At 41.0% G+C, this 27,314-nt stretch overlaps 1 protein-coding gene across 9 annotated transcripts in view; it reads right to left on the minus strand.

Moving 5' to 3' along the window:
• FAM168A (family with sequence similarity 168 member A) overlaps nucleotides 1-27,314 on the minus strand; it is a 187,342-nt gene that overhangs the window by 14,645 nt on the left and 145,383 nt on the right. For 5 of the 9 annotated variants that reach the window (XM_072794526.1, XM_072794527.1, XM_072794525.1 and 2 more), the window contains 3 exons: nucleotides 12,949-13,029; nucleotides 6,830-6,856; nucleotides 1,476-1,601 (listed from right to left, as the gene is read on the minus strand). In XM_072794526.1, coding sequence (XP_072650627.1) covers nucleotides 1,476-1,601; nucleotides 6,830-6,856; nucleotides 12,949-13,029 — 234 coding nt within the window. The remainder of the gene's footprint in view (nucleotides 1-1,475; nucleotides 1,602-6,829; nucleotides 6,857-12,948; nucleotides 13,030-27,314) is intronic. The other 4 variants (XM_072794528.1, XM_072794521.1, XM_072794523.1 and 1 more) reach the window with 3 other exon arrangements.

Raw genomic sequence — 27,314 nt, forward strand, 5'->3', positions numbered from 1 at the left:
TCTTTTGGTCTCCAGGCCTCTTTCTGTTCCACTACAGTAGGTGTGTCTCTATGCACCTACAACCCTATGTGTGGATTTAAGAGAAAATATATATGTACAAGCCTGTTTATGTATATGTTCATTCCATTCCACTTGAGGTACCTGGAAAAACTCCCTACTATTGACATCCCTCTTTTAATTAATTAAAATTAATTAATTAATCCCTCTTTTAATTTAAAGTTAATCTCATGAGAAAAAGTCAGTAAACTTAACCTGAGTGATTCTTTTTGGTTATGCTGCTTGCTACTTGGAAGGCATTGGACATATTACCTTTCTGAGCTTCAGCTTTAAACTTGAATAAAAATCCACCATAATAATAGGACTCTAGTGTAGATTAGAGACCACAGAGAGGGGGTTATTATGAAAGCAAATCCTCTAACATGTGAGAGTTATGTTGTTTAAATGTAAGTTGATGTTGACATCTAGGGGCAATGGTAACTAAGGAGAAAATAACACTGGATATTTTAAAAGAAAAAAATGCAGCATATTCTTCTAATCTGTTTAATAGATTAATAATTTACTGAGCCACAGACTATCAGGCTTAGTCTGCAACATCCTTCTAAGGGTATGTCAAACCCCTGCTGGCACAACTTAAGAAATAAGCACTCCCTCTAATCCAAAGCCAGCCATGCCTCTTTTGGATAGCACGAACAAGGCATAAAGTCTCCTGTGTAGTCAAAATGCCACTCGGTAACTTCTAAACATTGGTCCTCATTTTACCCAGTTGAGCTTTCTCATATTAAAAAATCAGGTGTGAAGGTGAAACCATGAGTCACCCCACTGAATCTCAAAATGAATGTAACCAATCTGGCCAGATGGTTTCTGTCTCCCCTAAGGACTCTACGTACATATCTTGTTCCCACAGTGTAGCTTCCACTAGGGGAGTGTTTCTCATGCAGAGGGCAATTCTGCCTCCCAAGGAGATCTTTAGAAATGTCTGTAGAGATATTTTTGGTTGCTGTAATGAGGGTTTGCTGGCACCCAGGAAGCCGAGGCCAGGGATTCTAAGCATCCTACAACGTACCAGTTAGCCCCCCACAACAAAGAATTATCTGGTCCAGATTGTCCATAGTGGCAAGGCTGAGAAATGCTGTGCTAGAGGAGCCTTCTCTGTCCAAAGGTCCACTGACCTTCAAATGTGCCCTCTGTTCTTTCCCCTGAAATGCAGTAACAGCTCTTCCCTAATCAAACTTGTTGGCCAGGTGCATACTTCCTTCGCCCTCCCTCACTGCTTCGGGTCTCCCCAAAGCTGGGTACATGATCAAAGAGGATGACCTTTTCTGTAAGAGGAAGGTCAATTTTTTGTGTGGGTAGGAGGACCTCTTAAAACAATATCTTATAATGTCAGTTTTAAAAGTTCCCTTTCCTTTCTTCCTAAGAGTCAAATCAGTCCCAACCAAGGGGAACAAGGAAAGGAGGAGACAGGCTGTATTTACTGAAAGCCGCAGAGGATGCTTGGTAAGTTCGGTTCTCGGTCCCGGTGTCCACTGGGAGGTGGAAGGTGCCTTCAGTACCACAGGAAGACGAGTTCTGTGGCCAAGCCTGTTTCATCAGCAGAGTTGCTTAAGGGAAGACACAAGAATGGCATTAGGCAGAAATAAGAAGTGGGCACCACCAATCACAGACACAAAGCAAGGGTCTTGTGCTGGATGGAAACATATAACCCAAAGGTCCCTGATTCAGACACACAGGATGGTTCAGCCTTTCTGTGAGATGGGTGAGTGGGTTGGGAGGAGTGCTGAAGTGAGCCTTCAAAATGATTTGAAACTAAGGAATTCTGAGTTTACACTGAGAAAGCCAGGTTTTTCTACACCCTACCAAAACCCATGAAGATGCTTAATGAATACCACTGCCTGACATTCTGGCCTAAGGCTCTGGGATAGTCCTTAAGGGCTTTCTTAGTAATATGTAGCAACCTGGAGCCTTTGACTGTGTGTTAGGCCAGATCAACTGAGTACTCCTTTTTTATGCCTGAAATCTCACCTAGGGGTGGATATTTAATAAGCTGTTGTCAAAGAGAGACCTCAAGAGAATTACCACATAACATGAACCTTGCTGGACTGTCATCTCTTCTAAAGGGACTGAGCTTTGGCAGTTCAGAAGGTACAGGCTGTCCAGTGGGGTACTTCCTACTCCTCCTGTGCACCCTGCTGGGGCCAGACAGAAAACCCTCTTGCACACCTTTCATCCTCCTGCTAAAGGTACTCCTGGTGCCCTACCTGAGATGTCTTCTCGTGAATTAGAGAGGATCTGCTGGGCTATTAAGAAATTATATGTCAAACTTGGGGCAGGTATAAAATAGAGATGTGGCCCAGTTTGAAAGAAATCTGCAGAGACTTCTCAGGCTGACCTGAAGCTCAGCTTGAGAAATTTGAAGGATGATGCTTCATATGATCTAGAAGTGGGGAATGACTCAAAAAACTTACCTTCATGGTATCCTGTGGGGAAGGAGAGAGGAAAGAGGGTTTCAAAGGGGGGGAAAAAGCCTACATTTTAGAGATTTCTCTTGATATATTTTCTCCTAGAGGAGAAACCATTCTTGACCCAAATTTCTACTTAAAGTAGGAAGAATCATTTTAAAAGTATCTTTTGCACTCAAATAAGATCTTAGACATGAGGAATTTTAAAGAAGAGCAGGACTGGCGGCTGGGTGTGTGTGGGGGAGGCTACACTAGCAACAATTGTATACACTTGAAACATTTTTAACAAGGGGCTAAGGCAAAACAGGGTGGTATGAGAAGTATGCCTATACATTTTAATTCCACCAGGGCAAGGACAGTCCACCTCCAGAGAGATCCCATAACCCCCCTGCCCATCCAGATAACAGGTAATGCCTCTCATTCCTTCAGTCATGGAAGTACTGGGGCCAGAGGAGGAGGTCAAGGACTCTGTTTTGCTGAACTAAGGCCAGAAGTGTAGCTGTTTTGGGCTGACACTGTACTTGCATTAATGGCCCGCAATATATACAGCAGATGCTAAGAAATGAGAAGGAAATCATGGGCAGGAAAGTGACACTAAAAGGAGAATTCTGGCAGAAGAAATGGAGATCCAGCAGAATTCCATGCAGAGTTCAAAGCCATTGCCGGACATCAAGACATGGCTCTGCAGGCAACACTGGGAGGAGGGCAGTCAATTTTAAACAATTATCTTAGGTTTCTCTTCCCCGGCATGGGGTGGGGCTGGGGGTGGGGAGTCGGGATTAATAAAGGATCCAATTAGTGTTGAAAAATTTATCAAGATGTCTCCAAATTTAGAACTTTCCACTCAATGTGGCTGGAAAGCCTTGGTCATTCAAAACAACTCTCTAAAAAGTGAAACGTAGTTCTGAGAAGTCAGATGTCCTCAAGACCCTATAGGGACTACACAAGGAAGCAGGAGATCTGAATTTAGCCACAGAGAGTTTGGGTCCTGTTCCAGTCCAGTTTTTCCCCAAGTGGTGTATACTTTACCATAATTTTCATCATAAGCCAAAAGTCTGACATTAGTCTGAAGGACTGCATGACAATTTAAGTAAATCAAAATTAATCAAAGAGTAACTGAAGCCTACACTGCACTCAGCACTGAGGGGAGCGCCACGGTGGACAGGAACACACGTGGGTCATGGTCACCGCACACAAGGTATTTATGGGCCAGCTGGGGATGCAACACAGCCACACGCCAACCAGAGAGTGAACAAGACAGCATTACACACAATAAAATAACATTCCAGATTAACCAGGAAAGAAGCAAGTGCGACTGTGCCTTTGATTATGTCTTATCTAACTGACTGAATGAAGTAAACTATGTATGTTCTTGGAGAAGTGTGCATTTTCTTCTGGTTTCATTAAAAAAGAAAACAAATATTAGTATTTTCTATATTTCTCTCTATATCTGAATACTTAATAATTTAAATACCTGAATAAATGTGAAGACTAGAAAAAACAAATATTAGCTGTCAACTGGACCTCCTCATTGGTTGGTTGCACTATATGATCTTTGTCTTCCATGTACAATTCTAAAGTAACCCATTCTGTTGGTGATAGCAATTCAGAGCTCAATTGTGGGATGAAGACAATCTGACAGAAACTTTAGAGGTATAGTAAGAGAGGAGGCTGCTCTGGCAGGCATGCCTGCTTTTGGGTGTCATAGAAGGTATGAACTCCTAGAAATGTTCTATATTCTGAACTGGATGGTAGTTAAATACAAGTGTATACATATGTGAAATATTATTGAGCTATACATTTGAGGCTATAGTATGCTTTAGGTACTACTGTATATGTGTCATTCCTCAATTTAGAAAGGAGAGACAGAGAGAACCCTTGGCGGTGAAGGGCCATGGCCCAGTCACAGCATGCTGCCCACATCCAGGTGCTGGGTTGTTCACTTCCCGGGATACGGGGGCCCTCATGCCCTCTGACACTTGAACAATCTGTTAAGCACACTTACAAGGAAGAGAGGCAGCAAGGGACCATCATCCTGAATAATGCAGTAAGTCAGGAAATCTGAGTTCTAGCCTGGGCTGTGCCACTTATTAGCTGGGGGACCTTGGGCAAGTCACCTAACCTTTTTTTTTTTTCCACCTAACCTTCCTAAACTTCAGCTCTGTTGTCTCAAACATAGCAGTAATAATCCCTCCCTGACTGTTTCATACTGTTGATGTGAGGATCAAAAGTAAAGTGTCATCCAGTCTTACAGTTTCTAATTCTGGTATCTGCCCATCTTCCAACCCCATAGTTATGGGCAGCTTTCATTTAAGTTCTCATCAGCTCTTAACTGAACCACTACAACTGTTTCCTCATTGTTCTCTTTTTAAACCTGCCAAATCCAATCTCCAAACTGCAATAAAGAGATATTTCTAAGACTTAAACCTAATCCCAAAATCTTAAAAACATTCCATGGTTCTCCACTGCTTAGGCTAAAGCTGAACTTCTCTTATGGCATTCAAAGCCCCTCATGACCTAGCTTTGTGATCTCTCTAGACGTTCACTGTTCTCACTTTCCAACCCCACATGACAGCCACACAAACTTTATCGTTCCAAAATTATGCCAAGGAGTGTCATGTCACTTCTCTATTTTTGCTCACATTGTTCACTCTTCCTGGTATGTATTTCCCCAAATGCCACATGGTAAAAATCTATTAATCCATCAATCATGAGTTTGTCTTTACTATGAAGTCTTTTCTTTTCCCCACCCTTTGACCACAGCCTCTGCACATACATATGGTTTGCTATCCCAGTTTCTGTGATTCTTAGAAGCTCCTATACTTACTGGCTTATCTGTCTCCCTCACTAAACTGTGAGCTCCTTTAAAATAAGGTCCTTGACTTATGGTCTGTATCTTTAAAGGGCCAGTGTAAGGTCTGGCACAAAACATTTTTTAAGAGTCCCACACATACTTTTTAGTATTTCTATTTAAGATGCTATAATTAGAGGGGTGAGGAAACATGAGAGTTTGTCTCACTTTTTATGGAGCCTTCTGTTCAAGTTCATATATCCTGAGACAAACAAAAAATGGACTCCCATAAATAACAAGAGAAACAGGTCCGTGACTAGCAAAAATTAAAATAAAAAAAATTAGGATAGCCCTGGTGGCGCAGTGGTTTAACGCCGCCTGCAGCCCAGGGCGTGATCCTGGAGACCAGGGATCGAGTCCCACGTTGGGCTCCCTGCATGGTGCCTGCTTCTCCCTCTGCCTGTGTCTCTGCCTCTCTCTCTCTAGCTGTGTCTCTATGAATAAATAAACTTAAAAATAAATAAATAAATAAACAAACAAACAAACAAACAAAACAAAACAAAATAAAATAAAATAATTATAAGAGGATAGGCTGTTTACACTTAAAGGGACCTAAGAGAGCATCTGGAAAAAATACTACCTATGGCCTGGAGACATTAGTAAATTGCCCAAGATCACGCAGCCCACAGCAGTGGCAAGGAGAAATTTTCATAGCTCATCTCCTGAAAGATGTGCCACACACAAATTCAATATTTAACGTCCAAATAATTCAAGGTTAAAAGTTAAGAAAGTGTGCAGAGATTTTAATGAAAACATTATCCTGAGCAGCCCAGGTGAGGGTAGTGAAAGTGGTGATTCCCTCCCATGGTCCCTTACTGTCTGTGACAAAAAGGACCTAGTCCAGTTACACTGCTGGGACCCTCACAGGTGCCCAGAAGTTCCTGTGGTGCCTTAGGCCTGGAGTCCACACTGCCCAGAGGACCTTGCTTATTTAGCACACTTGGCCCTCACCTCTCACCATCCAGGAAAATGCCCTGAAAATGAGCCAGAGCTCAAGATCTGGGCTAAGGGAACAGATTGTATCTAAAGTCAACCAGGTCTTCAAACATGTCAGACTGCCAACAGAGACAGAAAATCTGATCCTGGGGCAGACTGCTTTTTTTGGGTTCTTCTAGGCATAATCCAGGTACTCCTCCACAAGAGCTGCCACAAAGCCAACAGAGGAGCCATACAGGTTGAAGAATTTTGTTCACTTGATTGCTTGAATTCAGTAGCCAAGTTAGGGTGAAAGTTTTTGACCTAGGTCAGATGGGACCCCAGAGGTGAGGAAGGGGAAAGACGCCTTTTAGTGCCATGATCCTTCATTGCTGCCCTAGGGGACGGTTTATGTGTGTCTCCAACCCATGATTTTGCACCATCAGACATGTTCCTGCATGCTTTAGGAACTGCTGCTGAGCCACCTGGGGGAGCCCAAGCCTAAGGAATGGGATTTGGGGAGGGAAGGAGAGGGGATCTACCGTTGTTATGAGATAACACATTCATAGGCCATAATACAGATGAGGAAAAATAGCTCTCCTACCATAAGCTGAATGCAGGAACTGAAACTCTGTTGGATAGAAATGTTAGTTGAAATTACCACTAAGAATTTGTGCAAAGTAGTACACATTGCAGTTACAAAAACAGACTGTCTCAAGATAGCAGTTTCCCCCAGGTGACATAAGAAACAGTGAATGCAGACGGTGTGAAGTGCCTCTACCCTGGAGGGAATGACAGACTTGCCATCCAGGAAAGCCCATTCATTGAGAAGTGCCTCCTTGATGCTATGGCATCTTCCAGGTAGCTGACCCAAGTTAGTGCTCTCTGAATTGTAGAAGGACTTCACACATGACAGAGGCTTTGTGTACTAGAGGAAGTAAGGTTCAGGGACAAAATCATCACTTCTGGACTCTGAAGAACTCTCTGTAAAGCCCCACAAGGCTAGGACCAATGCAGAGATACTTCACTTGAAACCTCAAGGAGAGTGCAGTGCTACAGAAGGAGCATAGGCTGTAGGGTCAGACAGACTGGGTTTGAATTCCAGCTCCGCTGCTTTTTAGCTGTGCAACTCTGGACAAGTTATTTAACCTCTGAGCAAAACTGGGAGCAGGAAGATTCAACTCACACAAGACTGAAGTAGGAATTAACATTTGTAACATGCCTTGCACAGTGCCTGGAATATGGCAGGCATATTCTTTTCCCTTGTTTTTCCTAAGGTTTGTCATATGCAAAATAGGAACAATATATTTGTACTTTATAAAATTGCCATGAAATCAAGTGAGACAGTAGATGAAAGTGATTTATAAACAGACCTCTTGTGACTATGTGTTTCATTTCTATCTATGTTAGTTATTCTGTTTATCTTTTCCTTTCATTTTCAAGTAAGATTACCAATAATGTGATATATCCTTTGGTTTCTAGATTCTAAAAACCTGGCTCCTGCCTCCTGCAGGGCCAAATAGTTCTTTTTTTGGTGGGGGGGGGGAGGGAATGGCCAAATAGTTCTTAAATAAGATCCCTGAAGTCGGGATCCCTGGGTGGCGCAGCAGTTTAGCGCCTGCCTTTGGCCCAGGGCACGATCCTGGAGACCCGGGATCGAATCCCACGTCGTGCTCCTGGTGCATGGAGCCTGCTTCTCCCTCTGCCTGTGTCTCTGCCCCTCTCTCTCTCTCACTGTGTGCCTATCATAAATAAAATAAAAAATTAAAAAAAAAATCCCTGAAGTCATTAAGAACTCAGAAAAAAGCTCCAAGTACCTACATTGCTTTCAGAACCAATGAAAGAGTGAAATGTTTCCCTGCATCCTGAACAGATGACATCTTAGAGTACTCAAGCTGCTAAAAATAGCTCTTTCTGAAGCAACTTCTTGGTCTCCTTGAAGAAGCCGAGAGAAATTTAAACCCGAAAGCTTGGCTCCTTTGCAGACTTTTACCCTGCAGGCATCTCATGGCATCACAAATGGCTGGTTCTGGCAGGAAGCTGAGAGTAACCTACACTGCCCTCTCTGTCCTTGAGCCAGCTCTTCCTCTGCAGGAGCTCCCCTATGGCAGTCAGGAGACCTAGTGAATGCAGAAGCTGGCCTCCCAAAATGTGAAACAGACCAATTGTGCGTGCAGGTGTGTGTGTGTGTGTGTGTGTGTGTGTGTCTAACTCCAAAGGAAAAGAATCTGCTCAAGGTCACACCAAAATCAGTAGAAGAGTTAGGGCTAGAAACCCAGTCCTTCCAACTCCTAATTTGGGGCTTTCTGACACAATGTGCTAACACCACCCTCTATAGTGGACTGTACGGGTTTCTAAGGAAACCCATGGTCAGGTTGCTGTAATCATAGCTTAGAAATATGCTGAACTTTTGAAAACACAAAATTGTGAAAAATCTTGGGCTGATATTTTATTTTTTTTTTATTTTTTTTATTTTTTAAAATTTTTATTTATTTATGAATGTCACAGAGAGAGAGAGAGAGAGAGAGAGAGAGAGAGAGAGAGAGAGGCAGAGACACAGGCAGAGGGAGAAGCAGGCTCCATGCACCGGGAGCCCGACGTGGGATTCGATCCCGGGTCTCCAGGATCGCGCCCTGGGCTAAAGGCAGGCGCCAAACCACTGCGCCACCCAGGGATCCCTGATATTTTATTTTTAAAATTAAGACTTTATTAGTGCTTTACACATGCCTGGAGCTTTCCAATCTCATTTCTTTATTCCACAGTCCTAGGCTCCTCCTGTCTGCTCTCCTTAGTCTGGTTGCTCTAGTTTAACTCCTTTAATTTCTCTCTGGTTGACTGAAGAGCAAATGCAGCTGTGGTAGTAGCTCCTGGGTTTGGATCTTTGGGCTAGTTCCCAACTCCTGTAAATTTTAGTTTTCCCACTTGGAAAATGAGATTAACAATAATAATGACTTCAAAGGTTTACTGTAATAGATAACAAGTCAATATCCGTTAAAAGCTTAAATAGTCCCTGGCACATAGGATCCATTCAACAAACATTACCTATTTATTTTTATTCTCTGTCCTTCTACTTTCTTGCCAAACTAATCCTTAACAATTCCATAAATGATCACCATAAGTCCTAAACATTATGAGTAAATGCCCCAGTGATGGAAATTAAAGCCTTGATGAATTCACGGCCTCCACCCTCACTGAGGCCTCCTGTTACAAAGCTGTTACCTTTTCTTTCCAGTAAGGCTTTCATACCTTGACCTCTCTCCTTAAGAACCCTTACCTCTCTCTTGACAAATCAAAACTATTAGACAAGAACTCTCCACTTTCCACTGGGTGATTTTTTCTAATAAGCACAGCCATCTGTGACCTCTTCTTTAGTCTGAGAGGAACAGCTGCCATCCTGTGTGAGGCACCCCACTCCACCTGCTCCCCAAAACAAAGAAGAGAACAGAGCTCTAGGTTCCCCACCTCACCATAGCCTCCTTGAAGGCCCGGATCCTCTTACATCTCTGACTTGTCTTCCCCACTTGCTCCTTCCCATCAGCACTTACTTCACTATGCTCTTATCTAAAAACTGCCTCCTTTAATCCCACCTCCCCTTGTTCTCCTTGCCCTTGTATTGTAGCCAAGCCTCTTGTAAGAGCAGGCTCTACCTGCTAACTGCTTTTTCACTTCCAGCCTCTCCATCTCATCAACTCTGCTTTACAGGTCACTGGTGACCTCTTGACTATACAGACAATATATCTTCTTCATTCCTGACCTTAGCTGACCTTCTGCAACTACTCACCTAATTTTATTTTAGACCAGCCAATTCACAGATCTCATAGCATTTAGATTTAAATCATTTCTAGGGGCGCCTGGGTGGCTCAGTGGTTGAGCATCTGCCTTTGGCCCAGGGCATGGTCTTAGAGTCATGGGATCGAGTCCCACATAGGGCTCCCTGCACAGAGCCTGCTTCTCTCTCTGCCTATGTCTCTGCCTCTCTCTCTCTCTCATGAATAAACAAAATCTTTTTTAAAAAATCATTTCTATGTTGTGAGATACTTGATAATCAAAATGCCGTAGTTTTTAAGACAGAACTTAACAAATTTGATTAAATCTTTTCTCAGAGTTAATTTCTGCAGTTTTTATTGTTTCTGCCTCATATTATACGTTTTTTGGAAATATATATCTTATTGACTAAAAGTGAATACAGAATAAACTATTAATGCTGAGATAGAGATTTTTTTTAGCCTGTGAATAACTGCTACCCTCACAAGCTCTGAGGGCAATGACTTTACTTCCCTCAAGTCTGAATCACATCCAGTATCTTCGAGTGCCTTGGGCATTTCAAGGCCAAAATAAATGTCTATGGAATGACACACTTATGTAAGCACTTTAGGGGGTTAACAATCACTTATTTGCATTAAAATAGTTCCTGTCTCCCAAAAAAGAGGGGGCTCATAGTATGTGCATGTGTGTTCAATTACAAAATGATCCCTCCTTCAGAATGAAGTAACTGAGGTTCAGAGGGGTCAGGTGATTTAAGGTTGTTAATTTATGAAGTGACAGTACTCAGATTCAGGTGTTCTGACATAGCCCATGTTCTTCTCTCATACAAATATTCTAGAAGAAAGGGAATGATGGTAGGATGAGTGCTAGACTGGCAAAGAGAAACATGAGACCAAGAACCAGAAGATCTGCCAAGGGTTCCAGTCCATATGCTATTGCTGATTCACTGGGTAACTTGGACAAAACACTGCTTGTCTCTGGATCTCCCTTGTCAAGAGAAAAGGCTGAATTGGAGGATCTCTAAGGTCTTTTCAAGCTTTTTAACTCTAGAATAATCATTATTAAATAAGAAAACGGGTGTTATCATGGCATTCAAGGCCCTTCCACATCTTGGCTTTGGACGTCTGTAGTTTTTTTTTTTTTTTTAATGGTGAAAAAATTTAGATTTATAGCCGGCTGGACTCAGTTTAGATGATGTTTGGCAACATTCAAAGCATCAGAGTCAGGAGCCAGTCAAAAATATGCTTTCTTCTCTCCATCAGGCCTGATCAGGGTGTTGACCTTGGCCACATCAATGTCATAGAGCTTTTTCACAGCTTGTTTGATCTGGTGCTTATTGGCCTTGAAATCCACAATGAACACAAGTGTGTGGTTGTCCTCTATTTTCTTCATGGCTGACTCAGTAGTCAGGGGGAACTTGATGATGGCATAGTGATCAAGCTTGTTTCTCCTGGAGGGCGCTCTTTTGAGGATATTTGGGCTGCCTTCGGAGATGCAGGGTCTTGGGTCGTCAGAATGTAGGTGACGTACGGATCTTCTTTTTATTGTGACTGTGCAAACCTTTCAGCACCACTTTCTTAGCTTTCAAAGCCTTTGCTTGGCTGCTGCTTCGGCTTTGGGAGGGGCAGAAGCTTCCTTCTTCGCCTTCAGCGCCATCTTTGTGAAAGGGATTTCCAAGGCTCGTTTCCACGGGCTTAGAGAGCTGAGTCTCACGGAAGACTCGCGATGCTTTTTATTTAAGGCTGATTGGATAAACTTGACATCTGTAGTTCAGATCCCTCTATTATCTCCACCCCCCACCCCCACCCCAGTGTGCTTCAACCATCCTCACACTACCATTCCTTTGCCCAGGCTCTACTCGGCCTGGAATGCCCAACTCTTCCTTTGTATGCTTAAAAGAATGCTTCCTGCTTCTCCCTCACTCAGGCCCCTATTGCTAGGCCCCCTGTGAAGCCTCCTGTACACTTTCAACCTCAGGCAGATTGTTGTTAATCTCTTCTGCTTCCTCTCTTCTTACAGGTATTCCCTTCACAAATACTCATCACACAGCTATGAATTTGTTTATATGCCAACTACCAAATGCATGTGTGTTATTTGTTATTTGTTATTGTAAGTTATTTTAAGCAAAGATGGCTCTTTTTCTCTATTCTTATGTGGAGGACATTCAACATATAAATATTTGTTGAGTAAATGAAAAGGAACTCAGATAAAACCATCTACGCCTCTAAGGTGAGTAACACATTTCTCTGAAAGATGAGGTATCTTGTCCAAGGCTTCACAAACTAGTGAGTTGATCAGGATTCAAACCCAGGACTTTCTAAATGCAGTGTCCATACTCTTTTTCCAGCCCCTTGAATGTTAAAGCACCTGCTAAGTACGAGGGTTAGTATCAGTGGTAACACCTCTGCACTGCTCCTAGCCTAAACTAAAACTTTTCAACATTTTCAAATCTATTTCAATCTCTATTGAAGGAGTGCTAGGCCTTTCTTATTTTTGAAATATAGGTTCCTTGCCTTAGCTTGAAAACCAGTTTTTTATCCTCTGGTGGCAAGTCTCTCACTCTCTTCCAAATCCATATCCAGGAAGTCTGGTGAGTGTGTATTTACATCTGTGTGTGTCTCAATGGCAGTCTTAGGGAAAACTAAGCAATGAGTGGATTTGGACATTGTTTACGAGAGCAGAAAAGGTTCTGTGAGGAGGATGCATGTCTCAGATATGCTAGCAGAGAAGAGATTGGCCAATCTTAAATCCTAAGGAGAATGGAGGAGATTCTATTCCCACCCCAACCCTGAGTCTGAACTGCCCCAGTTATTAGAGGGGACTCCCAAGAGAATCACGTTTGGACAGGATGAGTCCAAGACAATTAAGGATAGGGAAAGGCCAACAGGTGGGTGTGTTTTTCCAAACAGAGCCCACTTCCCACCCCAGGCATCACTGCGGTCTCCACTTTCTCCTTACCTGGAGCATAACTGGGGCTATTGGTGGGGTACAGGCTGGGATTGTAGGCAGGGGCTGCTGCTGGGTAGGCTGTAGGGTAACCTATGAAGAAACAAACAAACAAACAAAAACCCAATTAGTTGGGAAAGAAAAGGAAACAGAATCCATGTCCCAGGCTTGGCCTTCAGCCTCACTGTGGGCCTTTTCAGACAGTATATGTGACCAGCTTTTATTTATTTTTAATTTTTTAAAAAGATTTTTTACTTATTTATTCATAAACACACACACACACAGAGAGAGAGAGAGAGAGCAGGCACCATGCGAGAGCCCGACGTAGGACTCTAGGGTCTCCAGGATCACGCCCTGGGCTGCAGGCGGCGCCAAACCGCTGCGCCACCAGGGCTGCCCTGTAACCAGCTTTTAACTCTATGAGAAAACTCACCAATACCACAATCCCAACATATGCAGATTTTTCTATTTTTTAAAAGCAGTAAAAGAACTATGTCTCTATACTTACTGTAAAAACAAAACAAAACAAAAAAAAAAACTGAAACACCATAGAAGTGTATGTGGTAAAAAGCCTAAGTTTATTCTCATTCCTGCTGCAACACTACCCCGCTCCCCAGGGGTAGTAACAGCTATCCTTCCAGATAGTTTCCTACTCATTTTTATATACATATATTCAGTGGTGTTCTGGTAAATATTTAACAACTGGCTTGAGGGGATTGAAGTGGAGCTCTATTTGTAGCATTCACTAAGTCCCATGGTAGAAATACTCCCACCATGGCCAATTTCAAGCTACTAATGTCAAAAGAGGTAGCTGGGAAAAGATGCTCACAATTGGCTCTAGAAAGCCCACAAACCAGATCCAGCCTGCTACTGCCTATTATATATAGGTTTTTTTTTTTTTAATGTTTAATAGATTTTTTTTTTAAAGTACAATTTACTCCCTAATGTGGGGCTTGAACTCATGACCCCAAGATCAGGAGTCATGTGCTCTATGAACTGAGCCAGTGGGGAACCCCTTTTTTTGAAATTTTTATTGGACAAAATACATGTAACATAAAATTTGTGATTTTAGCTATATTAAGTATATAATTAATTCAGTAGCATTTTGTTCATAATGTTGTACAACTATCTCCGCTGTTATTAAGACTTTTTAATCACTCTAAATTCTGTACGAAGTAAGCAGTTACATCCCATTCTTTTTCCCCATAGCTCCTGTTAACCTCTAATCTACTTTATTTCCATGAATTTGCCTATTCTAGATATTTAATATAAATTAAATCATTCACTGCCCTTGTGTCTAGCTCCTTTCACATTTTTTTTACAGAGGGGGGAAGGGGATGGACAGAGGGAGAGTTTTTTTTTTTTTATTTAAATTTCACTTAGTTAACATACAGTGCAATATTGGTTTCTAAAGTAGAATTAAGTGATTATTCACTTACATACAATACCCAGTGCTCATCACAAGTGCCTTCCTTAATACCCTTCACCCATCTAGCTCATCACCCCCCTCCACCTCCTTCCATCAACCCTAAGTTTGTTTTCTATTATTCAGAGTCTCTTAGGGTTGTGGCACCTGGGGGGCTTAGTGTTTGAGCGTCTGCTTTTGGCTCAGGACATGATCCTGAGATCGATTTCTGTATGAGGCTCCTTGCAAGGAGCCTGCTTTTCCCTCTGCCTCTCTCTCTCTGTGTGTCTCTCATGAATAAATAAAATCTTTTTAAAAAAAGTGTTTTATGGTTTATTTCCCCGTCATTTTCCCCTCCCCTTCCCATATGTTCATCTGTTTTCTTTCTTAAATTCCACACATAAGTGAGATCATATGGTATTGGTCTCTGACTGACTTATTTCACTCAGCATAATACACTCTAGGTCCATCCACATCGTTGCAAATGGGAAGATTTCATTTTTGACAGCTGAGTAGTATTCCATTGTACATATATATCACATCTTCTTTATCCATTCATCAGTCAACGGATAGATGACTCTCTCCAGAGTTTGGCTATTTTTGAAAATGCTGCTACACACTATACATATTGTGGTATATGTGCCCCTTTAGATCTGCATTTTTGTTTTGTTTTGTTTAAAGACTTTTTATTTATTTGACAGAGTGTGCTAGCACAAGCAGGAGGAGCTTCAGAGGCAAAGGGAGAAGCAAACTCTCCACTGAGCAGGGGGCCCGATTTGGGGCTCAATCCCAGGACCCTGGGATCATGACCTGAGATGAAGGCAGATGCTTAACTGACTGAGACACCCAGGTGCCCCTCAAATCTGTATTTTTGTATCCTTTAGGTAAATAACTAGTACCACAATTGCTGGATTATTAGGGTAGTTTTTAACTTTTTGAGGAACCTCCATTCTCAAGAATGGCTATACCAGTTTGCATTCCCACCAATAATGTTAAGAGGGTTCCACTTTCGAGAGAGAATCTTAAGTAGGTTCCACGCACAGCACAATGCAGGGCTTGATCTCACAACTCTGAGTTCATGACCTGAGCTACAATCAAGAGTCAATCACTTAACCAACTGAGCCACCCAGGCATCCTAGCTTCTTTCCCTTTAGTATAATGGTTTTGTTTTTTTTTAAGATTTTATTTATTTGTTCATGAGAGACAGAGAGAGGGAGAGAGGCAGAGAAACAGGCAGAGGGAGAAGCAGGCTCCATGCAAGGAGCCCGATGTGGGACTCGATCCCAGGTCTCCAGGATCACACCCTGGGCTGCAGGCGGCACCAAACCGCTGCACCACTGGGGCTGCCCTAGTATAATGTTTTCAAGATTCATCCATGTTTCAGCATGTATTGAAACTTCATTCCTTTTTATGGCTGAGTGATACTCCATGGTTTGTAAATACCACATCTTTTTATCCATTCATCTACTGTTAGATATTTAGGTTGATTACACCTTATGGATATTGTGAAAATGCTGCTATGAACATTGGTGTACAATATCTCTCTGAGTCCGTGTTGTCAATTCCATGGGGTATATACTTGGGAGTGGAATTACTTGATCATATGGTAAGTATAAGCTTAACTTTTTGAGGAACCACCAAACTGTTTTTGCATAGAGGCTACATGATTTTATACTCTCACAGCAATGTATGAGGGTTCCAATTTTCCCAAATCCTCACCAACACATAGTTTTTATTTTTTATTATAGTCATTCTAATAGGCATGAAGTGGTATCTTCATGCTGTGATTTCAATTTGCATTTCTCAAATGATTAATGATGTTGGGCATCTTTTCATGTGCTTCTTGGCCATTCACATTACCTCTTTGGGGAAATGCATATTCAAAACATTTGCTTATTTAAAAAATTGAGCTGCTTGATTTTGTTAAGTTTTAGTAATTTTTTTATAGTATTTGGATATTAAACCCTAATCATTGCAAACATTTGCAAATATAAAAATTTGCAAATATTTTCTCCCATCCCATGGGTTGTCTTTTCCCTTTCTTGATAATACCTTTGATATGCAAATTTTTTTATTTTGATGAAGTCCAATTTACCTATTTTTTTTGTTTTGTTGCTCATACTTTTGGTGTCATATCTAAGAATCCATTGCCAAATCCAATGTCATGAAGATTTAACCTTATGGTTTCTTCTAAGAGTTTTACGGTTTTGGCTTGTTTGCTTATCTATCTATCTATCTATCTATCTATCTATCTATCTATCTATCTAAGAGGGAGTGGGGGAGACAGAATCTTAAGCAGGCTCCACACCCAACATAAAGCTCAATGCAGGGCTTGATCTCACAAACCTGAGGTCATGATGACCTGTGCCAAAATGAAGAGTCAGACATTTAACAAAATGAGTTGCCCTGGTGCCTTGACTCTTATATTTAGATTACTGATCCATTTTTGTATATGGTGTGAAGTAAGGGTGTGGGTATATGTAGTTTTACATTCTACTTCTTCACTTTAACATTATAAGCATTTTCCCATATAATTACATATTCTTAAAAAATATTACTTTAAATATCTTTATAATATTCCATTATATAGATAGATCGAATCATTTAATTATCACTCTGTTTTAGACGTTTAGGTTGTTTGAAATTTTTCAGTATAATAAATACAGCTATGAAAACAACCTAAATAAATCTTTGAATACATCTCCAATTATTTTAAGAACGAGTCTAGAAGTGAGATTTCTAGGTCAAAAGACATTGCTATTTTTAAAGCTCATCCATTCAACCATATTTGAGTATCAACTTTGTGCCGGACACTGTGAAACCTGTACTTGTGGAGCTTATATTTTTAAAGGGTGGGAGAGGGCAGTGGATAAATAGTAAACACAGTCCAAAGTACGCCATGGAAAAGAGAAAAGAAAACGGGCAGGGTAGAGGGTGTCAGAAGTGCCAGAGTGTTGGAGGGAGGGTTGAATAGGGTATTGGATAGGGTAACCAGTATAAGACATATTTAGAAGGTGAGATTTTCACAAAGACTTGAAGGAAAGAGAGTTAACCAAGTAGATAGCTGAAAAAAAAAAGAGCACTTCAAATGAAGGAAACAGTACAAAGCCCCTAAGTGGAAAGCTTATGGGACGTGTCTGAGGAACAGCAAAGATCCCAGTATGGTTGAAGTGGAACAAATGAGGGGAACAGTAGTAGTAGAGGAAGTCAGAGAGATAAAGGGCTGGTCAGTTCACACAGGGCCTTACAGTCCTAGGGAAAGGATTTCACTTTCACTCTGAGTGAAATGAGAAGAGATTATAGGGGTCTGAACAGAAGAATAACATGATCTGACTTTCATTTGAAAACGGTCACTCTCATTACTCTGTTGAAAACAGACTATAATGGGGGCAGGGCAGAGAAGCAGACCAGTTAGGAGGCTACTGCAAACTCCTGGAAATAGATGATGGGACTCAGTACAGGGCAAAATCAGCAGAAGCGATGAGAAGTGGCAACCTAGGAGTTTTCACCTACTTTGCCAAACTGCTTCCTAGATAGACTATCAATTTGTACTTGCACTAGCAGTAGGTAAGTGCCTGTCTCACTGCTCCCTGCAGCTTTTTAATGCTCATTGGTATTTTGACTGATGATGGAAAGCTGATTTTAAAAGTCAAAGATTAAATCTCTAAATCCCTAAAAGCTTCTTTGGGATTTGTAAATATTGCACTTTAATAATGTATCTTTGTTAATATGCCTTTCCCTAAATCCTTTCCAACTCCAAAGAAAATTGATCTCACTTTACTGCCCCCGCCCCCAGTCATTTTCTGATTTTAGAACCAAGGTGGACAACTTGTCTCTTAATAAGTATTATGGAGGTCTGCTATATCAAGAAGAAAGTCAGGGGTTTAATCTGGAAAAGCAAAGCGATCCAGTCTCATGGCTGAAATGTATATTCAGCTTCATGTGAGAGATTGTGTGGCCAAGGGTAATTACACCCCTGTTTTCTCATTTCAGATGCCTTTTACTTTGGGGAGCAATTACAGGATCCTCTTTCAGTATTTCCAAGTAGACTTATTTTTCATTCACTTGAATTTGGCAGATGTAAGAGGGCAGAATAGAAGGAGCTTTATTTGGTCCTCCAACCCTCTTCATCTTATAAATGACATCCTCAGGCCAAGAGAAAGGAAAGGGACTCAGGGTTACAGACTGCTGATGCTAGAACACACCTTAAAGGCCACTTGGTCCACCCTTACATTTGGGGCTAGAGCCTCCTCTGTGACATGCTCATGGGATCATTCAACCCCGCCCTTGCATTTCTACAGACAGTGAACTCCCTCTTTTCCTGAGACCCCTACTCCACTGTGAGACTACTCTGACTGTCTGAAAATGACGTTTCATACTTCACTGAACTCTACCTGTAGTTTCTGTCCTTTAGAACAGAGCAGATTTAAAGACACATGCCTCCTTAATTACAGAATTTACCACACTGTACATCACTGGCAGGTTTATATTTACTGTCCTGCCCCTGCTCCCCAAACTGTAAGCTCTCTGAAGACATAGCTATGTCTTATTTGCTTATATACAATGGCTCTTGGTCACTTCCTCCTTCCCATTCTCTGTCAACACAACCCCCACACACACACTTTAGCCTGGACAAGTAGTATCTGAACTTCTCAAACATAAGATTATGGTAAATAGTCTTTGTGGCCAGTAGAGAATCTCTTCGCCACCACCAGCTTTCCCTCTCTTAAAAAGGGCATCAATGGTAAGCTAGGCTTCCTCCCTACTCCTGGTTTTGTTTTGTTTCCTTGTCCCCAAGTGATATTATTCATCTTGCTCCTTCTGTTGCTGATGATGTTGGCATCTCTAAAGCCTAGCACAAATAAGGCATAAAATAGGTATCCAATGCAGAGATTACCAGGGGGGTTGTACACTGGAGCTACGAGAGAGGTGGTTTTTTTTTTTTTTTTTTAAGATTTTCTTTATTTATTCGTGAGAGAGAGAGAGAGAGAGAGGCAGAGACACAGGCAGAGGGAGAAGCAGGCTCCATGCAGGGAGCCTGACGTGGGACTCGATCCCAGGTCTCCAGGATCACACCCTAGGCTGAAGCGGCGCTAAAGCGCTGAGCCACCAGGGCTGCCCTATGAGAGGTTTGTAAACAAGAGAAACAAATCCAACAGTGTCCTTGGCTTTGAGAGAGTCACCAACTAATGAAGGAGAAAGATGGGTAAGTGGATAGTTAGAATGCTGCCTGAAGAGTGTCATGATAAAGGCAGAGAGTGGGCAAAGAAAAGTCCTTCTTAAGCAACGTTTTCTTAGTACCTATTGTCTGTCAGGAATTATGCTGGGGACTAGATATTCCTGGCTGTGGATAAGAAGAGGGAGGAAGGGCATTCCACACAAAAGCATGAAAGGTAGCATTTTGGGGGGGCATCCATAAGTGGCCTGGTTTGTATTCTAAATAACAGAGCTGATGGGTTAACCACACCTGAGGGCAAAGGTTGTTTTGCTGGCTTGAACTCATAATTTTGAGTTCTTATAACCATGTCTCCTTTTATTGGGGATGGCCCTAATTTACCTTCTTAATTCTGTCACTATGTCTTAGTTTCATACTCCTAGACAGGACTTCTCTCCTAAACTCCTGACTCATATAGTATCTAACTGCCTACTCAACATCTCCACTTGGATGCTTGCTATACTATCAAGATTATATGGTAAGTGGTTGAGTGTGGTGTCTGGAGCTAGACCTAGGCTTCGGTTTGAATTCCAGCAACACTACTAATTACATGTGTGATCTTGGGCCACTCTGTTTTCCCATCTGTAAAATGGAACTATTACTTACCTAGTAAGTTGGTATAAGTATTAAATTAGTTAAGATCCCAAAGCACCAAGAGCCAGGCAAATAGTTAAGAATTTAAAGTCATCTATTATTATTATTTTAAGCTTACAATATTAAAAAATAAATCTTTACTTTCTATCCTTCTACTCCCTTCCAAACCTGTTTCCTTGCAGTTTTCTCTACACCAGTAAATGACAACTCATTCTTCTAGTTCCTCAGGCTAAAAATCTTAGAGTCATCCTTGACACTATTCTTTCTCTCCCATCCACATCAGTAAATCCTTTCAATTCTACCTTACAGAATATTTTCAGAATCTTACTATCTCTTGTTGCCTAACCACTTTCTTACCAGATTATTGCAGTAGTTTCATAATTGGTCTCCCTGCTTCTACCTTTAATTCTGTGCAGTCTGTTTCCCACAGTAACCAGAGTGATCCTGTTAAAACATTAAATCAGATCATGACACTCCTCTCTTTAAGCCTCACAGTAACTTCCCATGGCAATCACAGGGAAATCCTTTTAATGACCCACCTGGGCCTCAGCCACCTTCTAACCTCCTCTGCTACTATCTGCCCCCATGCTAACCTACTCTCCAGCCACACTGGCCTCCTTGCTGTTCTTAACGTATCAAGTATCTTCCCATTTCAGCCTTTATCCTTTCTATTCCCTCTTCCTGGAACTCGGTTCAAAGGTCACCTTATACTCTTTGTAAAATAGTACTCTCAACTTCCATTAATTGCTATTCTTCTCATCCTGCTTTTTCTTTACAGCACTTAACCTGACATACTATATAGTATGTTTACTTGCTTAGGGGAGACTGTCTCCCACCACTCGAGTTATAAGCTTAGGCCACAGTAGCACTTGCTAGTTTGTGGCTTTTCCTTGTTGGAAGCCTCCTCCTAGCACATTCCAAAGACACTCTCATTGACTCTCAAAGACCCAAGGGAGCAGAATGCATTCCAGGTCCCAGTTGTCCAAGGCTACCTGGATCTGTGGAAGCTCATCAGAGGTAAAGATACAGAGTTCAAATAATACACCATATACATTTCTTCCATTGGTCATACAAAAGATATTCTTATACCTAAAATGTGATTTCATTTGAGCTTCAAAACAACACTAATGTTTGGGACACCTGGCTGGCTCAGTCAGTGGAACATACAACTCTGTATCTTGGGGTGTGAGTTCAGACTCCATGCTGGGTGTAATGATTACTTAAAAATAAGATCTTAAAAAAAAACAAACCACTAATGTTATTTCCCTCATTTTGTAGATAAGGAAACAGCGATTTGGAGAGGTGAAATGTCTTTCTAAGATTTTTTAGCAAGTCAGTGGTGGAACTGTTAAGGGAATCCTAAAAGCAATGCCTTTTCCACACCTGCCAAATAACTATGATTTAGTCCTTGAAAGGAAGTCTGCCCCTTCTGTACTTATATTCTTTGAAGATCAAGAGTGAAGAAAATAAGTGGACACAAATGAGCTTTTCTCCTTTGTATCCCGAAAGCTATAGTAGTGATCAGGTTTCCTGGGATTCTGATGTATATGTTTTCATTGCTTTTATACATGTCAATGCAATCTGATCCCTTCTTGTTGTCACTAGGATTAGGACTGAAGAAATATAAAGCTATTTTTTATTAATATGGAAATTAGAAATACTAAGACAAATCAGAGGACTATGTCAGAAATGACTTGATCCTCGATCCTTAGGAAGAAAGCAAGAGTATCAAAAGGCTAGTAGTGCAAGACTAACTCCCTGGTTTACAAAGACAAAGAGGCTTACTCCTTTGTGAGCAGGGGGACACTTATGCAAAGACGGTATTTTAGGTCTGCTGCTCAAGATGAAAAAGAAAAAACTGTCCCCCTTCCTTGCCCTAAGGCCAGGGTGACCAAAACCCAAACAAGAAAAATCAATTTGCCCAAAAAGAAGAGGGCAAAGGGAAGAATATAATTTTGAATCTGAGTATGTTTGGAGTACTATGGCCTTCTTTATCTAATTTAATCTTCACACTAATTCTATGAAAAATCTTAATAGTCTCATTTTAGAGATGAGTATACTGAAACTTAGACTTACCTTAAACAGCTTATAAATAGAGAGTGGAGATAGAACTTAGGCCTGCTGAGTGAGACAAAGTCCATTCCTACCAACTTCCCTACACCTCTCCTCAAAACATGATTCCACTCAACATAAACCCTCTGGATTTGGCTGCCATACCAACACCTCCACCCCATGTTGCAGCTTCATAATCTGGGAAAACAGAAAATTACTCTGGAGAGTCAAATTGGTCAAAGATGGTTCAGTTACCCAAATAAACAAACAAAAACCTATTTTTCCTGCTCAGCATACTAATACAGCTCATGTTTATGTTATTGAAAAGCATCACACGTATTCAAGGAAATAGAGTTACAAGAGGTTTAGAGGTGACTGAGTCCAATTTGCCACCCAGTACAGGAATACTTTTTAATGGCCCACACAGCTGGCCACAGAGCCTCTGCCAGCACAGCCTTCTAATGATGGCAGCTCAACCTGTTCAGGCAGTCAAAGCTCCTGCTGGAGAGCTCTGTAAGTTAAAAAATTCTTCACTCTGGCTAAAAATCTGCCTCATAAAGTATCTAACCCTGGAAAGCTTCCCAGATACTGGTCCCGGTTCTACCAGTCTCTTCCTTCTGCTCCAGGGCAATCCTCCACATATATGAAGATATCAGTTATTCTTCCTGCCTTTCTCTTGTCCAAATCCAACAGATCTAATTCCTTCAACCTCTTCTCCTGGTTGCCTGCCTTTAGCCAGACTTCAATTTATAAATCCTCTTCCCTTAAAGCAATTCAATTTTCTTCTTGTCTTGTTCACTCTTCTGCTGATGGGTTATCCCCCAACTTAAAAAAAAAAAAAAAATCAAATGACATAACAAGATTCTGGTGATGGGTGATCAGTGAAGGCTGAAAGTGAGTTAATCCAGATTTCTTCATCATTATACATCAGCATAGTTAACATCTAGCAAATGCTTACTCTGCCCTAACCAGATGTAAGGTTCTTTACATAGGAACTTAAAGTCTAATAGGGAAATAATAAAGTTTACTTATATTAATCTATAGGTAATATATATGACATATAATCCAAGAATGATAGGGTGTTATCATAATGGTGTACATTGAGGAGGGAGGGAAGAACAGGTCTGAGAAAGCTGGGAATGGCTCCTCAAAAGAAGAAACGTTTTAATTGGTCTTGAACAATGAGTGTGAGGAGTTTGTCAAAGGTGTGGAGGAGTGGAAACAAAGAAATATATATATTTCTTTCAGGTATGATAGCATGAAAGCGTATGACATACTAGGGAAATGGCAAGTAGTTCAGTACAGTTGGAATTTATAGTGTGTAGGGAAAAGCAAAAAAAAAAAAAATGAAGATAAAAAGGTAGACTGAAAACAGATGGAATTTTTCACTCAGGAATTCACTGGAGAATTTTAAACTGGGAATTTCAGATTTGTGTTTTACCTACTCCAGCAGCAATTATGCACAAGGGTTCAGAGTGGGTGAGATTGGAGGAGGGGCCAGATAGGAAGTTACTGCTGGAGCCCAAAGGCAAAGCTAAAACAGTAACAATGGGATAAAAAGGAGAGGGGGGACAACAAAGATGTCTAGGAGACAGAGCCTACAAAACACCATCCTGATAGCAAAACTTCACTTTTACTGCTATGAGCTGAAAGGCTATGGAAGTAAGATGGGAAACATTCTAACTAGGTTTTGTAGGCTTTTTGTTGCTTCTGTAAGAGGCATAAGTAAAGAAAATAAATTAAATGGACTCAAATCTGTTGGCGCCAGAAAACAGCCTGAATCTGAATTTCTTCCTAGTTGGGAGGCCCGGCTGTTGAGTGTGCTATCCCAGCAAGACTGCTGGTCTAGGAAGACAGCCATTCTGCAGTACTAGCTCGGGACCTGCCCACTAGACTTGAATCCAAGGTAGCCTAAACATTGGATTTAAGGCCTACCCACCCAACCTCCCACTAGTGAGCCCCATGGAACTGTAAGGGCGTAAGTAAGGTTCTGCTCTTCCCAGTTAGGGCAAGGCAACTCCTTCTGAGGTAACAAAAAAGGGGAAATATCATGATCAATTGTGCTGACTTGTGTTGCATCTTCAGGGAGAATTTAACCTACAGTTAAAAAGCCAGCAACCTGTGTGGGTCATTCACCCTGGCTGAGCTCTAGAAGAGGAAGGCTGCTAAAACCAGAGGAGGCTTAACTTGGTATGTCTTTCGTGCAAAAAACCACTACCATCAACAACAACAAAAAAAAAGATAAGAAAATGTAAAAGCCAATATGTTAAAGCCAATAATAAAACTGCTCCTTAGGTAAGCACATAAAGCCAAGTGTGTGCTGTTCCTGAAGGGAAAAAAATTCCTTTATAAACCTAAGTTTCTCCAAAGCTCCATATTCGCCGGTTTGGGGTATGAGAAAAATTTTAATGGAAAGCAGTTGGCTTATTCTGTCTTAATCTCCACTCCAGGAGTGGGGTGCTGCTGCTGCTGCTTCTACTATTACTGCTACCATTTATTTATCTCATCTATGAAGGTAGATGGGAAGTACTCAACACTTTAGAGATTATTTAGTGAATGATTCCCATCCTCCCTGTATTTATCTTCTAAAAAGAAATAAAAGAGCAAGATGAAATTTTGCAAATTCGTGATTCGGTCCATAAATCCCTTTTCCCTCCCAGGGCAATTCACTCTTTTATTCTATAATTCTGTTTTAAGAGATCTGGTAAAGGGGAGAATCTTGCTTAAATTCAATAAAATATAGTGGAATGTTTGTTCTTCCTATCTGAAGAAAAAAATTAGATGCCTACCTCATATTTCTGCAATTCCAGAAAGACCAAAGACCTAAATATTAAAAAAAAAAAAAAAAAAAAAGACCTTAAAACTATTATGAAAAAAGGAAAAAAAAAACAGGAGAATAAAGTTTGACCTTGAAATTAGAAAGTATTTCTTAGGAGTACCTGGGTGGCTCAGTGGTTGAGCATCTGCCTTCAGCTCAGAGCATGATCCTAGGGTCCTGGGATCGAGTCCCACATCAGGCTCCTTCTTCTCCCTCTGCCTATGTCTCTACCTCTCTGTTTCTCTCATGAATAAATAAATAAAATCTTTAAAAAAAAAAAAAAAAGAAACTATTTCTTAGAGGAGATCAAAAGGATAAACCACAAAAGGTTGATAAATATAACTCACCACAATTTAAACAAAGTTAAAAAACAAGTACAGATGGGCAGCCCCTGTGGCCCAGCAGTTTGGCGCCACCTTCGGCTGGAGTGTGATCCTGGAGACCTGGGATCGAGTCCAACGTCAGGCTCCCTGCATGGAGCCTGCTTCTCTCCCTCTCCCTCTGCCTGTGTCTCTGCCCCCCCCCCCCCTCTGTCTGCCATGAATAAATAAAAAAATCTTTAAAAAAATTAAAAACCAAAAAAGTGTTTTTTTAAAAAAAAAAGTACAGAGAAAAGATATTTGTAACAAATGTATACTGAATCAAGAACTCATATTAACCAACAAGAAAATAAAAATAAGCCAAGAGACTCTAACTATGGAGATTCACAGAAGAAATCACTCAAATACTAGGGAAAAGAAGGAGAAAAGGAAAAGATATTCAATCATATGTTATCAGCAAAATGCAAATAAATGGAAAGAAATATTTTACATCTATCAGACTGAACAAAAATTTTAAATGTGACAATATCAAGTGTTGGGGAGGATCTAAAGCCATGGGAATCAGTAAAAGCATTCTGAAGGGCAACTTTATAATACCTAGAGATACACAACCTAGCAGTTGGGAAATTGGATTTTGAGTTCCAGTAAGATGGCAGGATTCTGACAGGCAAATATAAGGACTGACATCCAAACAAAACAAAACCAAAAAAAAAGAAAAGAAAAGAAAAGAAAAAAACCAAAACAAAAACCCAATACAAGCAAAGTCAGAGACAGGAATTCCATTTAAGGAACGAACAGACTGTTTTCCAAAGTGGCTACACTATTTTCTACATTCCCACCAGCAGTATGAGTGTCCTCAATTTCTCCTCGTCCTTGTCAACACTTGTTGTTACCTGACTTTTTGATTAGTCATCCTAGGGGTGTAAAGTGGTATCTAATGGTGGTTTTGATTTGCATTTCCCTGATAATTATGTCAAACATTTTTTCATGTGGTTATTAGCCATCTGTATATCTTCCTTGGAGAATTGTCTATTCAGGTTCCTTGCATATTTCTTAATTGGATTTGTCTTTCTGAGTTGTAAGAGTTCTTGATATATGCTAGATACAAGTCCCTTATCAGATAGATGATTTGCAAATATTTTACCTCATTTTGTGGGCTTTTTGTTTTCTTCATGGTGTCCTTCGAAACATGAAAGTTTTTTCTTTTTAATATTTTATTTACTTATTCATGAGAAACACACAGGGAGAGGCAGAAACATAGGCAGAGGGAGAGGCAGGCTCCTGGTGGGGAGCCTGATGTAGGACTCGATCCTGGTACCCTGGGATCATGCCCTGAGCCAAAGGCAGACACTCAACCACTGAGCCATCCAGGCCTCCCAAAAACCTTTACTTTTGATGAAGTCCAATTTATTTATTTTTTACCTTTGGCTGTTTGTGTTACTGACGTTGTAACTAGAAAGTACTGCCAAATCTAAGCTCACAGAGATTATCTCCAAGTTTTCCTGTACAAGTTTTATAGTTTTAGCTCTTATATTTAGGTCTTTGATCCATTTGAGTTAATATTTGCCTGTTGTGTGAGATACTTCATTCTTTCATATGTGGATATACCATGTCCCAGCACCATTTGTTGAAAAGATTATTCTTTCTCTATTGAATTGTTTTTGGTACACTTGTTCAAAACTGACCATAGGGGATCCCTGGGTGGCTCAGCGGTTTAGCGTCTGCCTTTGGCCCAGGGCGCGATCCTCGAGTCCTGGGATCAAGTCCCAGGATCGAGTACCACGTAGGGCTCCTGGCATGGGGCCTGCTTCTCCCTCTGCCTGTGTCTCTGCCTCTCTCTCCCTCTCTATGTCTATCATGAATAAATAAATAAATAAATCTTAAAAAAAAGAAAAAAAGAAAAAAGAAAACTGACCGTAAATGTGAGAGCTGGATTCTGGATACTCAATTCTATTCCACTGATCCATGTCATCC

Source organism: Canis lupus, chromosome 23, assembly GCF_048164855.1.
Source record: "Canis lupus baileyi chromosome 23, mCanLup2.hap1, whole genome shotgun sequence".
In the NCBI taxonomy this organism is placed as follows: Eukaryota; Metazoa; Chordata; class Mammalia; order Carnivora; family Canidae; genus Canis; species Canis lupus.